The sequence below is a fragment of the Sphaerodactylus townsendi genome, linkage group LG01 (genome assembly GCF_021028975.2).
Source record: "Sphaerodactylus townsendi isolate TG3544 linkage group LG01, MPM_Stown_v2.3, whole genome shotgun sequence".
NCBI lineage: Eukaryota > Metazoa > Chordata > Lepidosauria > Squamata > Sphaerodactylidae > Sphaerodactylus > Sphaerodactylus townsendi.
Window position 1 is genome coordinate 129,720,151 of NC_059425.1, and position 13,184 is coordinate 129,733,334.

The 13,184-nt window shown below is 39.1% G+C and overlaps 1 protein-coding gene across 1 annotated transcript in view; it reads left to right on the forward strand.

Annotated features, from left to right (window-relative positions):
* The window catches only part of MMS22L (MMS22 like, DNA repair protein), a 111,131-nt gene that overhangs the window by 17,279 nt on the left and 80,668 nt on the right, over positions 1-13,184 (forward strand). The window contains exons 8-10 of the mRNA XM_048494087.1: positions 1,780-1,910; positions 6,761-6,874; positions 7,794-7,973. Of these exons, the coding sequence (XP_048350044.1) occupies positions 1,780-1,910; positions 6,761-6,874; positions 7,794-7,973 (425 nt within the window). The remainder of the gene's footprint in view (positions 1-1,779; positions 1,911-6,760; positions 6,875-7,793; positions 7,974-13,184) is intronic.

The following is a 13,184-nucleotide window of genomic DNA, read 5'->3' on the forward strand; positions in this document are numbered from 1 at the left end:
TTTTTAGTTCAGGGTTATGTACGTTGTTCTCTTCTCGCTTGCGTTATCTTCACAATAACCTTGTGAAGTAAGGTTAAGTGAAAGTGATTGGCACAATTTAATGCAGCTGCATTGTGGAGTGAGAGTTCTAATCTTAAAACCTGTCATTTTTGGTTGCTAATACATTAAATGAGTTATTCTCACTCTTCCAATTACTGCATATTTATGTAATTGTATGCAGTGTTTTCTCTGGCCTGGATAGCCAAGGCTAGCTCGATCTTGTCAGATCTTGGCTTCTGAGCAGGGTTGGCTCTGGTTAGTATTTGGATGGGAGACCAGTCCAGGGTTGTGACAAGCAATGGCAAACCACCTCTGAACTTCCTTTGCCTTGAAAACCCTATGGGGTTATCATTTCAGCTGTGACTTGATGGCTAAAAAGAGCAATGTTTAGTCAAAAATAAAAATTAAGTTTTAACAATAAGGATAAAATAATTCTCCGTTCAGCAGTTTTTTATTTATGGGCCATATTTTGGAAGTGGGAACCTTGGATAAGTTAACAACATAGCTGGAGAAGTGTATGTTTAAATTATGATCTGGTTCTATTTTGATACATTGTTGGCCTTTGAGTGGAAGAACACAAGTTCTCATTCATCTTTTTCAGTCTGAAGCAACTTCATGTTGTTCTGTTCAAAGAAACTGGTTATATTCTGGCTCACAATGTTTAATGATTAATCTCATGCTGGTTATTTTATAGATTACTGTGGCTCTTCATTTTTCATTTGATAAGTATCTCTGTTCTGAGTAGTGTTCATATGTTTTTAAAATTATGTTCTCTACTATCTTATAACTTTCCAATAGTATTTGAAGTGAGCAGAGAGTGGAAAGCTAATAATAGCACCTGGCCTTGCTCAGTCTTCACAGTTTTTTTGTGGCGCCCAGCCCTTCAGAGAGGGGCTAGGTTTTGCCAAATCTAGTCTATTGTAACTTGTCTTTCAGTCTTCTGGTCCATTCTTCTCCACCATCACTGCTACTTTACAATGAAGGGGTCTGCTTCAAAGATCTCTGTGGTATTGTCAGGTATCTTTGGTGTTTTGGTGTTACTTGGTATAGGGCTCCTGCTGCTAAGGAAGCAGGAAGAAAAGAGAGGATGCCCAGGAAGGCCTGGCAATGTCATGGAGGTCCAGAAATCTTCTCATTATTCGATTTGTCAGATGGAGTGCAGGAAGTGGAGGTCTGGGAAGGGATAGAAGAGGAGGCTATGCCCAAGCTTCCTGCTCCCCATAGAATGTTGCCCATTCCTTACCTTACAGATTCTCCCTTACGTGTGATTGTGCTTTGAATAGAATGCTGCAGTGCAAAGTGACACTAAGGCCCAATTAAAGTGTTACCCGAGCAGCCTGATTTCTGCTGCACTTTGGTTGCTTTCAGTGCATTCCGACAATGTGAAACCTTCCTAATGAGGTGGGTATGATGCATAGTCATGCAGTCTGCCCTAACTGTATGGAGGGGATGCTCTGTTCTTTACCAAAGGAGGACGGGGAAGAATTCAGGACAGTGAAAGTCACAATTTTCCAAATCAAATATGAGAACAGTAGCACTGAACTAGTTATGCAATGTGAAGCTCCCCCTGCTTCTTACAGCAAAAAAGAGGAATAAAACCCCAATTATGCATTCATATTAAATCAAAATTGTCTGCTTTAATGTTTGTTCTTTGAACAAGTAAAATGTAATGATTTGTTTCTGTTTCTGCATTTATAAAGCCAGTTCTGAAAATCAAATTTCTCTGTTTCTCTTTTCTAGGGCAAACTATATATGCTCATAAATTTGCAAATTTAACTGGTGAAAATTTAACCAACATCAGTTTGTTTGAACAACACTGTGGAAACCTCTTATGTGATCTGATAAGTTTGTCAGTTAACAAATATACAAAGGTATTATGTTGTTTTTTATTTCTTACTATATTGTCAACATTTCAAAACTATGCTAGGACAGAGTTTCTTAATGGGATTCCATGGAGACTACCAGAAGGCTGGTCGTGGATTAAAAATTAAAATCATTATGCTGAGCTGTACAACACTGTTGTAGTGAACTTCATAAATGTTGCTAAGATAAGGTGATTCCTAGCTCAGTTTTCTTACTGTTGAATCCCTTTGTTTTTAACTGTACATTTTGAAAATCCCTTGTTTTTATCTGTTTGCTTCCTTCTGGGCAAGTAAAATGAGCTAATAAATTAGAAGTGCACAGGAGGTGCACAGGAGAAGTCAGCTTTTTTTGCATTTGATATCATGTCTAGAAAATAAATTATGCAACCTAGTAGGATCAAGTTTTAAAAAACTAGTTGCATAATACAAATTTGTACAATTAATGCAGTTGCAGAATTTTATTTAAAACTTTAATATCCTACCTTTTGTCTTGATTCGAGGTGGCTTGCGATAATGGTTAAAACATCCGCAGCTAAAACTGAAGGTAAAACAGCAAGCTCCAAATAACCTCCCCACTTCCCTTTAAAAGTTGCCTGTCATTTAAACTCCCTCAAAAGCTGTGGCAAATACTGCCTCCTGGAAATCTCCATGGAGGGACCCCCTCACCTCTTCAGGGGCCATATTCTTCAGATTCAGTGCCTCAATGAAAGGCCTGGGCTCTGGTCAATGCCAGATATCACCCTAAGTGTTGGGACAGTCAACAGATGGTTGCTTGATGGCCATAATTGATGCACAGGGACATATGGAAGGAGGCATGCATTCAAATATGTGGGTCCCAGGTTGTGAATAGCCAGCATTTTGAACTGAACTCAGACTGACAGCCAATGTAGCTGTTTCAGAATGGGCAATGTATGTGTCTGCTGTCTAGCACTCAACAACAATCAGGTTGCCACATTCTGGACCAGCTGTAGTTTTCAGGTTGTCTTCATAGAGCATGTTGCAGTAATGGAGGTTACAGAAACATGGACCAGTGTGGCCACAACTGCTGAATCTAATGAGAAATTTGAGATGCACCTGATAAAAGGTACTTATAGCCACCATTATAACCTGCTTTTCAAACAGTAAGACAGAGTCCCTAAGCATCCCTACTCCAAAAAAGCCAACATTATTCCATCTAGGGCAAGTAGATTCAGTTGCTCTAGAATATCAGCCATCCCAATCAGCATTACTGGTTCTGAACCTAGATAAACACACCTGGAGGCTTGAATAAAGGAGTATAGATGTCATCTGCATATTGATGACAATGAACCCCAAGTTTCTGAATGATCTCATTCAGTAGCCTCATTATATATATTATACAGAGAGAACAGAGCTCTGTGGTACCTCACAAAATAAATTCCACTCATTTGAATCTGCACCTTCAGTAAAGACTTTTCTGTAAAGACAGAAAAGAATGCAATAGCAGAAGGACTTTGCCTTTAATACCAAATCCATATACAAGTTGATGGATAAGAATGTTGTCTTTTCTTGGTTCATAGTTTGGATTTTTCTTGTGTATAACTTTTTTTAGTGTAGATCATACTCATATATGTATTTGCCCAGTTTTAAGTTCATGATGGTACATTCTAAATCTTTCTTAATTAATATTCCAAATGTCTGCCCAATGGAACAAATGAATGTGGGCATTTTAGGTAATCTGTCACTTTGGTAGAATTTCACGCTGCAACTGATATTTTGTATTATCTATAAGTTAACAGTTTCAGCACTTTATTAGAATACCTTTTAAATTTCCCAAGGGACGCTTGGTGTGGAACAATTTTTTCAATGCACTGGGTTCATAAACCCAGCTGCCATCCAGGCAAGATTCAGATTGCCAAAGTTTAATTCTTTTGAAGATACTGTTTAGCAGTTGAATAGGGTAACTAGTATGATATATATCAGCAAATACTATGCACCAGAACATAATGTAAAGTGCTTTGATTTTTTTAAAATCTTAAAATAAATGGGAATAGTATCCAGTTACTGTATGTGGCTATAATACCACCTGCTGGTGAATCATAGTAAAACTGAGTTGATTAAAGATGGCAGACTTACATGTCATGAGACAGTATACTGTTTCAAAATAGAAGCAGTTTGTTTTGTTCTATCATAAGCTGCACCAGGGTAGTTCTGTTTATTCAATGTAGAGTCGTGTTGGAAATAAATTATGATTGGCAAATCTAGGATAATTTTGTTATCTTTTTATTTGCCTAGAAATAACACCTTTTTGTGTTTAAGTTGTTTGACTGAGATTAGACAAAGCCAGTATTCGTAGACATATTACCCTGAGGTACCAATTGAGTAGTATGCGGGTGTGACTAGAAATAATAAATTTTAGTTGCTGCTGTTAAAAAGGGGTGTAGGAGAACTGTCTAGCTTCTCCTTTTACTGTTTGACTCATACATACATTTCCACAGGAAACATGGCCTTGTCATTTAGGCTTTAGTCCCTTTGCAACGGGTTCGGGCAGTGTGCTTGTTGTTTCTCATATCATATCTATTGCCATGATTCAAATTTCAAGCCAAAAACAATCAGATGTTTTGTATTTCTGTTCATGCTGCCTGCTTCTGACAGATCAGGCCAAGGAACCTGTTTTTCTGCCAATACATTAGAAAAGGGTTTTTAATCTATATTGTTTTAGAAATATGTAGTGTCCAGAGACTTACATTCACTTTTATGATGCTGTAAAGCTTCCAATAATTTTATGAGCCTTTAAAAATAACAATAATATTAAAATAAAGTGCTACTTGGACAGATAAACAGACCCTGAAATGTTTGAAAATGGCTGGAAGCAGTTTTGTGACAATTCAATGTAATCTGCTAGCGTTACATGTAAAGCTTAAACTAAAATTGCATTATAACATATGTAGAGTTCCGTTGGAGATGATTTACTTCATTTTATTCCTCCATCTGGATGAGAAGTAAGTTTAGGTTCTGTGAGCGACAAGATTGCGCTTTATCTCTTTCCTTTGATTACTGTGAGTTAATCTTTCTGTGTGGCTGTTAGAATAGAGCTTAATGCAATGCTGCGATCAAGAAGAATTGCACATGAAGCACGACTACAGACAATCAGATTTTTGAGAGCATTTTCTAGTTTCAGCCACTGGCCTGAAAGGTTATCCAGACTTGTACTCCTTCAAGTGTTAAAAGGATAGTGGGGATTTGGTGTGAGAACAATCTGGTGTAGAAATTGCTTCCAGTATGCATCTGCTATTTTCCTCAAAGCTTTCTTTTAGAGTGCTCACATCCAATCTTTGAACTGCTTTTTAGACATGAAGGCATCTAGAAACAATGTATGACAGTACCTGCTACCTGTATGACTCACTAGATTGTATCTGCAGTATATACAAAGTAACAGTGTAATAATATGTCAGATGAACCAATCCTGACTAAATATAGGAGAGTAATAAAATCAAGGCCCCACATCTCAGTTTTTCCTTTCATAACAAAAAGAGTTACATTTTTAAATACAAATAATAATCTATAATATTTCTAAACAATATACCTAAAATTTGGGGAAGTGCCACCAAATATACAGTGGAACCTCGTTTTGCATTGCCTTCGGTTTTCATCAGTTTCGGTTTCCATCGATTTTTTCAGTGAAAAATTTGTCTCAGTTTTCATCAATTTGCAGTAAAGTGCAGAGGTTTGTGGAGAAAAATCACCCGGACAAAGTTGTTGCAGACCATGTCTGCAACTTGTTTAATGACAATGTCTTGACCCATTTCAGACAAATCTTAAAGAGACATCAGAAACAGACCTCTTTGGATAGCTTTCTGGTGCGACATTGGTCCACTGGCTCTGAAGCTGGTTCTAGTATAATTGATCGTTACTGTTTTCAGCATTAAACACTGTGTTTATTCACCCCAAAATGTGGTTTTGGTATGTTTTTTGGAGTGCCTAGAACGGATTAATTGGATTTACATTGATTCCTATGGAAAAGTTTCCCTTGATTTTCATTGGTTTCGATTTTCATCGATTCTTTTCGGACAGATTACCAACGAAAACCAAGGTTCCACTGTATATAAAATTGGGTAGGGAAAATGTTTTCAGATTACCTGCTTACTATAGTCATTGTGAAGGCTATGGCCAAGTACAATAAAATTTTACTACTACTAATTAATAGTCAAGCACCTAATTCAGTAGTTTTGCAGAGAATTGTGCTTATTTAAAAATGCTGAATGAAAGGCTTCACGGGTACTATACTGGTAGATAATGAAACAACTGAAGTTCTTTAATAGACATTGTAATTTGATAGTCTATATTTGTTATGTATAAGATTTCCAACTGATTAAAGGTATATGGCTAACAGCTCAGTCCACAGCTTGAGGCAGATGGGGATGGCACCATTGCCATACCGCCTTGTCACCTCCAGATGGTTGGTGTGGGTAGGCAGAGAATACAAAAAAACCCTTTCGCCACTGGAAAATCCTCCATACTGCAAAATGGACTGATGGCACCCAAAAAGGTGGCCTACGTCTGAGCCCTGGGCCACAGCATACCCATCCACAAAGCTGGGGCAGGTCACTGGAGGACAGATGTTTGTGGGGAAATATTCCTGAATACTTTTTGGAAAACTCCAGGAACTTAAATTGATTTATCCAAATTATTTTGCGCTATTCCCCTGAAGTCCTTATCTGAAGCAATCTTGGGTCCACAAAATTGTGTAAATATTGAATCAAACCACTGCAGTCTGGATTATTCATAGTTGAACATTTGATTAGATTAGTTCAACTTTTTCTAACAGAATACAGCTTTTTCAACTGACCCTACATAAATTTCACTACCAATTTTCAGTGATAATGTTTTATTCACCACAGATGAGGCTCTCTGAAGCTCTGAGTACTCATCACTATCCCTGTAACTGTGTAAAAGAACTGTGGATTCTGCTTATTCAGATGCTGGACCACAGAAGTAAAGGATCACTTACGGAGGTAAGGAAAGCTGTTCTTCCAGCATCAATCAGATTTTATTTTAAAAATTACATCTGAAACTCAGATATTCATAGTCTGAATAAGGCCAGAGTACTTATATAAATTATGGTATGTGGGATTCTCATCAGAGGCCATGCTAAGATTCCCTCCCTTCAGTGGAGTAGAATGAATCTTCATGATCAGTCCAATGTTCCTCTCTCCCAAAAAAAACCCTTAAGGCTATCCTTAATAGATCAGACCAGTGATCCATTGTCAGTTAAATGTGTTATTATTTACCCACAAAAGGGGGAAGAGAGGCTGTCAAAAGACCAGAAGTGTAGGGATGCACCCCTGTCTTGTAAATCCTGGGTTCTTTTTTCCAGACACTCAAAAATGGCTGAAACTTTCAAAGATTTTATTGAAAAACAGAAAATAAGAAAACGTTCTAATACATAGATTTCTCAGCTACAGCACAGTTCCAAACATGCTTTGTTGCAGACCTGGGATCAGGTGTTGCTTTCTCCTGCCCGGCCTGGATCAGAATCTTCTTTGATTCCCAGCTATACTTTGTTCAAAGAAGAAGCTTCATCAGAAGAAAAAGCTAACTTTCAAGGCATCTTGAACCCCCCCCCCCAAAAAAAAAATTGTAACAGCATCCTCAGAACTTTTTCATGGAAAACTAATTCTCTGCAAGAACTATAACAGAGTACTGAGACTTCAGAATAGTTGATATCAAAATTTCCTTAGCATGTCCTCTAAAAAACAAAATTAAAAGTTACCTTTTGTTTTTAAAAATATATCATTGGAGAACCATAGGAGTGACACAGATCATTTTCAGTATTGGGATGAGGAAGCTGTCAAGGTATTGCTGAGTTGCCAGAGTAGTCTGTAGATGATACACTGTTTAAAATAATATTAAGGAGTTTCTTTGTCTCTGTAGCCTTTCTGGAGCTGGATGAATAAAATTCTAAAGAATGTCTTTGAAAAAAGCAGCCATGCGGAAACAATATGTGGCTTTGAATCAGTTCCGTGCAAGGATCCATTGAGTTTTAGTTGGTGGATTATAACTCATCTCTCATCACTTTACCATTTTGATCACAATGGAAATGTGAAAGAAAAGGTAGGTTTAAGTTTTCTTTGAACATCTGTAAAAGACTCATAGCCCAATCCAGAGGTTGGGGCGAATCCCCCTCTGGATGCGTTTTGATCTTACGCTGGAGAAAGTGCCCTCCCTGGGCTGCTTACGCCAGCAGAGGGGCACTTACGCCAGTGCCTGATCTCTGCGGAGCCCTGGGACACCCAGATACAGCACCCAGCTCTGCTGGCACTTCCCCGCTGCCCCAAGCTGTATCGGCATGGTGGGGCATTCCCAGCGGTGGAGCCAACTTTAGTTGGATACCACCACTGATTTAGCCCTCTTGTGCCAGCAGAGCAAGACTCAGACATACGTCATGATTTTTATTATGAGGGAGTTCAAGGTTAGTTTTTGGTTTTTGTACTTTTTAAGATTCCTATGTCATTGGAAATCCTTTGAAGCGAGCGGGGTGGTTCCGAAGCAGCACCATCCCCGCCCACATGACAACTCTTGCTTGGGAGAATACTGTGGTATCTCACAGAGCTGTTCAGTTTATGTGACTAAAATGGTTGTATATTATATATGTGGCCTTGAATTTGAACAGTAGTTTTTCCAAGCCACACTGCAAGCTGTTTGGTTTGGTTTTTTTTTAGTAATGATTCATGCATAAGAAAACTATGACGTTTGTTAACAAACCAAAGCTGAACTCAGACTGGAGTGTCTAATTTTTTATTGTTATTTAATGGATATACATGTGCAGAGTACACACACTGCTCATCAATGCGAAAGGAGAAGGCAAATAAAATTCATTATGTGCTTCTTTTAAAAAGGTTAACTGAAAATATTAATCTAATATTAACTTATATTAACTTTCTTGCTTCCTAGTATTTTTATGGAGGCATATGCCAAATGAACATAGGTAGAGCCTGTAGGATCAAATCTCTGCTATATCTAGTGCAGCATACTGTTTCACACAGTGGCTAACCAATCACAGTGGAGGGTCAAACACAGAGACCAAAGTCCTTCCTTGCTGCTGCCTCCCAGCACTGATATTCAGAGGTTTCCTGCTTCTGTATATAGTAAGTAAGTAGGTAAGAATTAGAAGGAAGGGGGTGAAAGAGGGATGAGCGAGTGAGGTGATTGGTTCACTGGCGTAGCGCCCATGGGGCAAGAGGGCACGACAGCCCGGGTGGAGCCGCAGTGGAGGCATGGGCGGGGCGGGGTGCATGTGCGCCCTGGACGCATTTTCCCATTGTTCCACTTCTGGATTGGTTGACACTTGAGAGAGGTAGTGAAGCTTTTTTTGAGAGAAAGATACTCTGTTGTCATAAACTGAGAGTGAGAGGGGGCTGAAGCAAAGAGTATGATGTTAACAGTCTAGAAAGCAGGTTTTTGACTAGATTCCTTCCTAGTGTTATATAAACTATAAAACTGCCCAAAGAAAGAGGTAGAATACACATAGAAGACATTGGAGACCAGAAATGGGGTCAAATGCTGACATGGTCACAGGGATTTAGATACAGTGAGAGAGTAGATTTATGTGAGGTAAAAGTCAGCTGAGCCAGAAGTTATTGCTTCCAATTGTTTTACTTATTGTAGAAATAAGATAAATTACTTCTTGTAACGAATAAACTAAAGAAAATAACTAAATAAATGTTTAATCTGTTCAAATTAACCTGGAATCCTACATCAGTAACTTATGAAGGTTTCTTCCTCAGCGCCACATAGCCCTTTAAAAGTGCTTTAGAGCTGATGGCAGCAATATACACCTTGGAAAGAAAGGAATAAATAAACAGTATTATGTATATATCGTATTATTCATAAAACAAGGAGAGAATAGTCATCACAAGCTTCCTTCAGCTATCATGGCTAGTAACCATTGGTGGACCTCTCCTTTATGAATCTATCTAATCCCTTTAAAACTATCTTTAAAGATTGGATTTGTGGTTATCACTTCCTCTACTAGTAGTGAATTCTACACTTTAATTACTCATTGAGAAAAGAAGCATTTCAATTTCTCTGTCCTGAATGTATTTGCCAACAATTCCATTGGATACTGTCAAGTTCTAGTATTATGGGGGAAGGCAGAAAAGCTCCCTTTATCTACTTTATCGACTCCCTGCATAATTTTATAAACATCTATCATGTGTCTCCTTAGCTGTCTTTCTTCTGGAATAAAAACTCCTGGCCTCTTCAACTTTTACTCGTTTGAAAGGTTATATCCCTTTTTAAATACAGCAACCAGAACTGCACACAGAGTTCTAAATACTGTATTTACTTGAAAGAAAGGCGACCTTGAGTGTAAGATGACCCACCCTAGAAAAGGTGACACATAAAAACATATGACCTTGAATTTAAAATGACCCCTCCTATAAATGGTAGCAGTGGAAACAAAGTTTTAATTATATAGTAATCAATCTATATATATAAAAAGCTAACCATGCATTTGTTCCTCACGGTCTAACTCAGGAACTGCTGGAGCAAACGCCCTCAAACTTTCAGGGAATGCTGCTCATCCTTCCGAGCGTGTTTTTTGCTCCTTGGAAGCTTCAGGTACCACACCTGAGGCAGGTAAATCCGATAGACAGGGGTGGCATCCAATGCACTTGCGTGACTCCTCTGAGCCATTGGAAGCAGCCGGGGCCCGGCGTGGCAGGAAGGTGCGAGCGGAGGGCCAGAAGGAGGAAGCAAACTGGCCGCCGTGGGAAGACACGGAGGCCCAGGTGATTGGGCCCAGTCCCGGTCCCGAGCTGAGTGGCGCCGGGGGGGTGGGGGGAAGAGAACTGAAAGGTCAGGCGGCCGCCGCTGGAGGGAAGCGCGACCGGAGGGGCGGAAGGAGGAATCGAGCTGGCCCTCCTCGGGAAACGCGGAGGTAATCTGAGCCACAGCAATGCATGGCCAGGTACGCTAGTTTACAATAAATAATATAGACTAAAGAATAAAATACTTTCACAATTTGCACATTTTTGCATTTAAGCTATTCACATGTAGTATTGGATCACACTTTCAAATTTTAAAAGGCAAGAGACTGGCTTTTTTAAACTCACGCCAAGAGTCAAACTACTAAGCCAATAGTCAGATAAGTTGGCGAACTGGCAATGCAGTCCTAAATAGAGTACGGCCCTTCTAAATACAATGAAATCAGTGAGTTACTCTTTGTAGAAATACAGTTATCTTTCTCTTCCAGTTTATAATGTTTTTTGTAGGCTAAGAAGTCACACTTTTCCATCAGATGGTGTTTTATCACCAATCCAGAAAGATATTTAAATTTAAATTTCAAATTTATTACTTCTATTAAGAATTTGCTAGTTGATGTGGAGGAAGTTGAAAGTTGTGAAGTTTCTGTGTCCATAGGAAAATATACAGCTTTGTTTGAAACTTATAATGGCTATATAGCTCATACATGTTTTTTCTCCAACTAAAAAACAGCTCACATTATTGTATCCTTAAAGGCTACATTCATAAATTTTAAAACCAAATAAGTCTTGAATAGAACCACTTTTGAACATTGCAGGGGTCAATTTTAACACTGCTCTGGGCGACTGAAATATAGTCAGAATGACTTTAAGCAAAACATTCTTGCCTTTGAATTGTCTAAAATGACTACTTTGTAAGATATGCAAAGAGTGGTTTCCAGCTGAGCAGCTTAGCAGCTCAACAGGTGATCCAGAAGAAGAAACTAGTTTTTTGCACTTTCAATCTCCAGGAAGATTTTTTAAAGCAAAGTTCTGGCCGGAGTTATGTCATAGCAACATGATGAATGGCTAAAAAATTGGGGAAGCAGTTCTTTGAGACATCAGATCCGTGCTACGCATGTACTCTTTTTAGCAAGTAGTTGTATAAATCTTTTTCTTAGCATGGGATGCTATAGATATTATGGGGGTTTGAGAGAATGGTCTGGAATTACAAACAAAATGAGACTAGCATTTCAAGGAAGCAAAGAGAATAAACGAGAGGTGGGTTGGGGCAGATTGTCAGCAAAATAATTCTCACTGGCTTACTTTCAACAATTGTGCAAAGCCACAATTAGGGAAACTCGAACTGTAGCTTTACACCTGAATTGACAAGCTACAGCTCTTAACTGCCCTGACTTGGATAGAATTAGTCTAGCATGATCCCAGAAGCTAGAAAGGGTTGGCCCTGGTTAGTATTTGGATGGGCAAAGGAATACTCAAAGGAATTACCGTGATCATGATGCAGAGGGAGGCAATGGCAAACCACCTCTGAATATCTCTTGGTTTGAAAACCTTGTAAGTCAACTGTGACTTGATGGCATGCAAAAAAAAAGTGCTTAATTGGCCAGCAAACCTGAATTGGCAAGCATGGTCTTGCAGTTGATTTGCAAGCCCTGGCTTTGCCAAAATGTCTGAATTGACTTATACTCATGGTTGTTGCTCTGGTCTAGAGGTAACAACGTACTTTAGTTTGCTGTGAAAGGAAAAATGATTAATCTCTTAGCTATATACAAGAGAAAGAGGAGGGAATTCATGAGCATAAGAATCCCCATAACAACAATACTTTGTCATTGTGCCTCAACCAGACCTGTATGTTTCGAAACTGATGCCCTGGTTTGGGTACTCATTTGTGGTTAGCATTATCCGTAACCATGGTTGACATGTCTGAATTAAATCCTCATGAATTTGTTTTTGAGTTCAAAATTGAAAATTGAACATCTCTTTTAAAACTATTCATATTTTGTTCACATGTGTTAAACTAGTGGAGTGATCTTCCATGAGTTTTTTGTTTTAAATTCTGGGTATCACTATAATTAATTGTGGCTAAGGATGACCAGAGGCACATGGATGAGCTGGTTGTGCGGTTGTTTGGTGATGATTGTGCTATAATAGAAAATATTAATTATAATAGAAATGGGGAAAGCTAATTAAGCTGAAAGCTACACTGGACCCTTTGATGCATGCCTATGGTGGTTGCTCTTGGTACTTTTGAGATAGTATTGTTGTGGCTCGCAGTCCCCAGCAGCCTGCTCCACCCCCTCCTTGTCATTAATGCCCACCCAAGGACCCTGGAGCACTCTGCAACTGACAGTCCCACCTCTTGACTTACCACAAAGAGCAGGGACCTCCAGCTCAAGCTTGCAGGAGTATTGTTAACTGTCTGACAGAAGTAAAGAGCTTATGAACAGATGCCAGAGTCATGTCCTGTTTGTTCCAGAAGGACAGCCAAGCTCCTGTGAGCGCAACGTGACCTACCCTGCAGAGGGGGCCTACAGAGGGGGCATTCACAAATAGTGTTGTG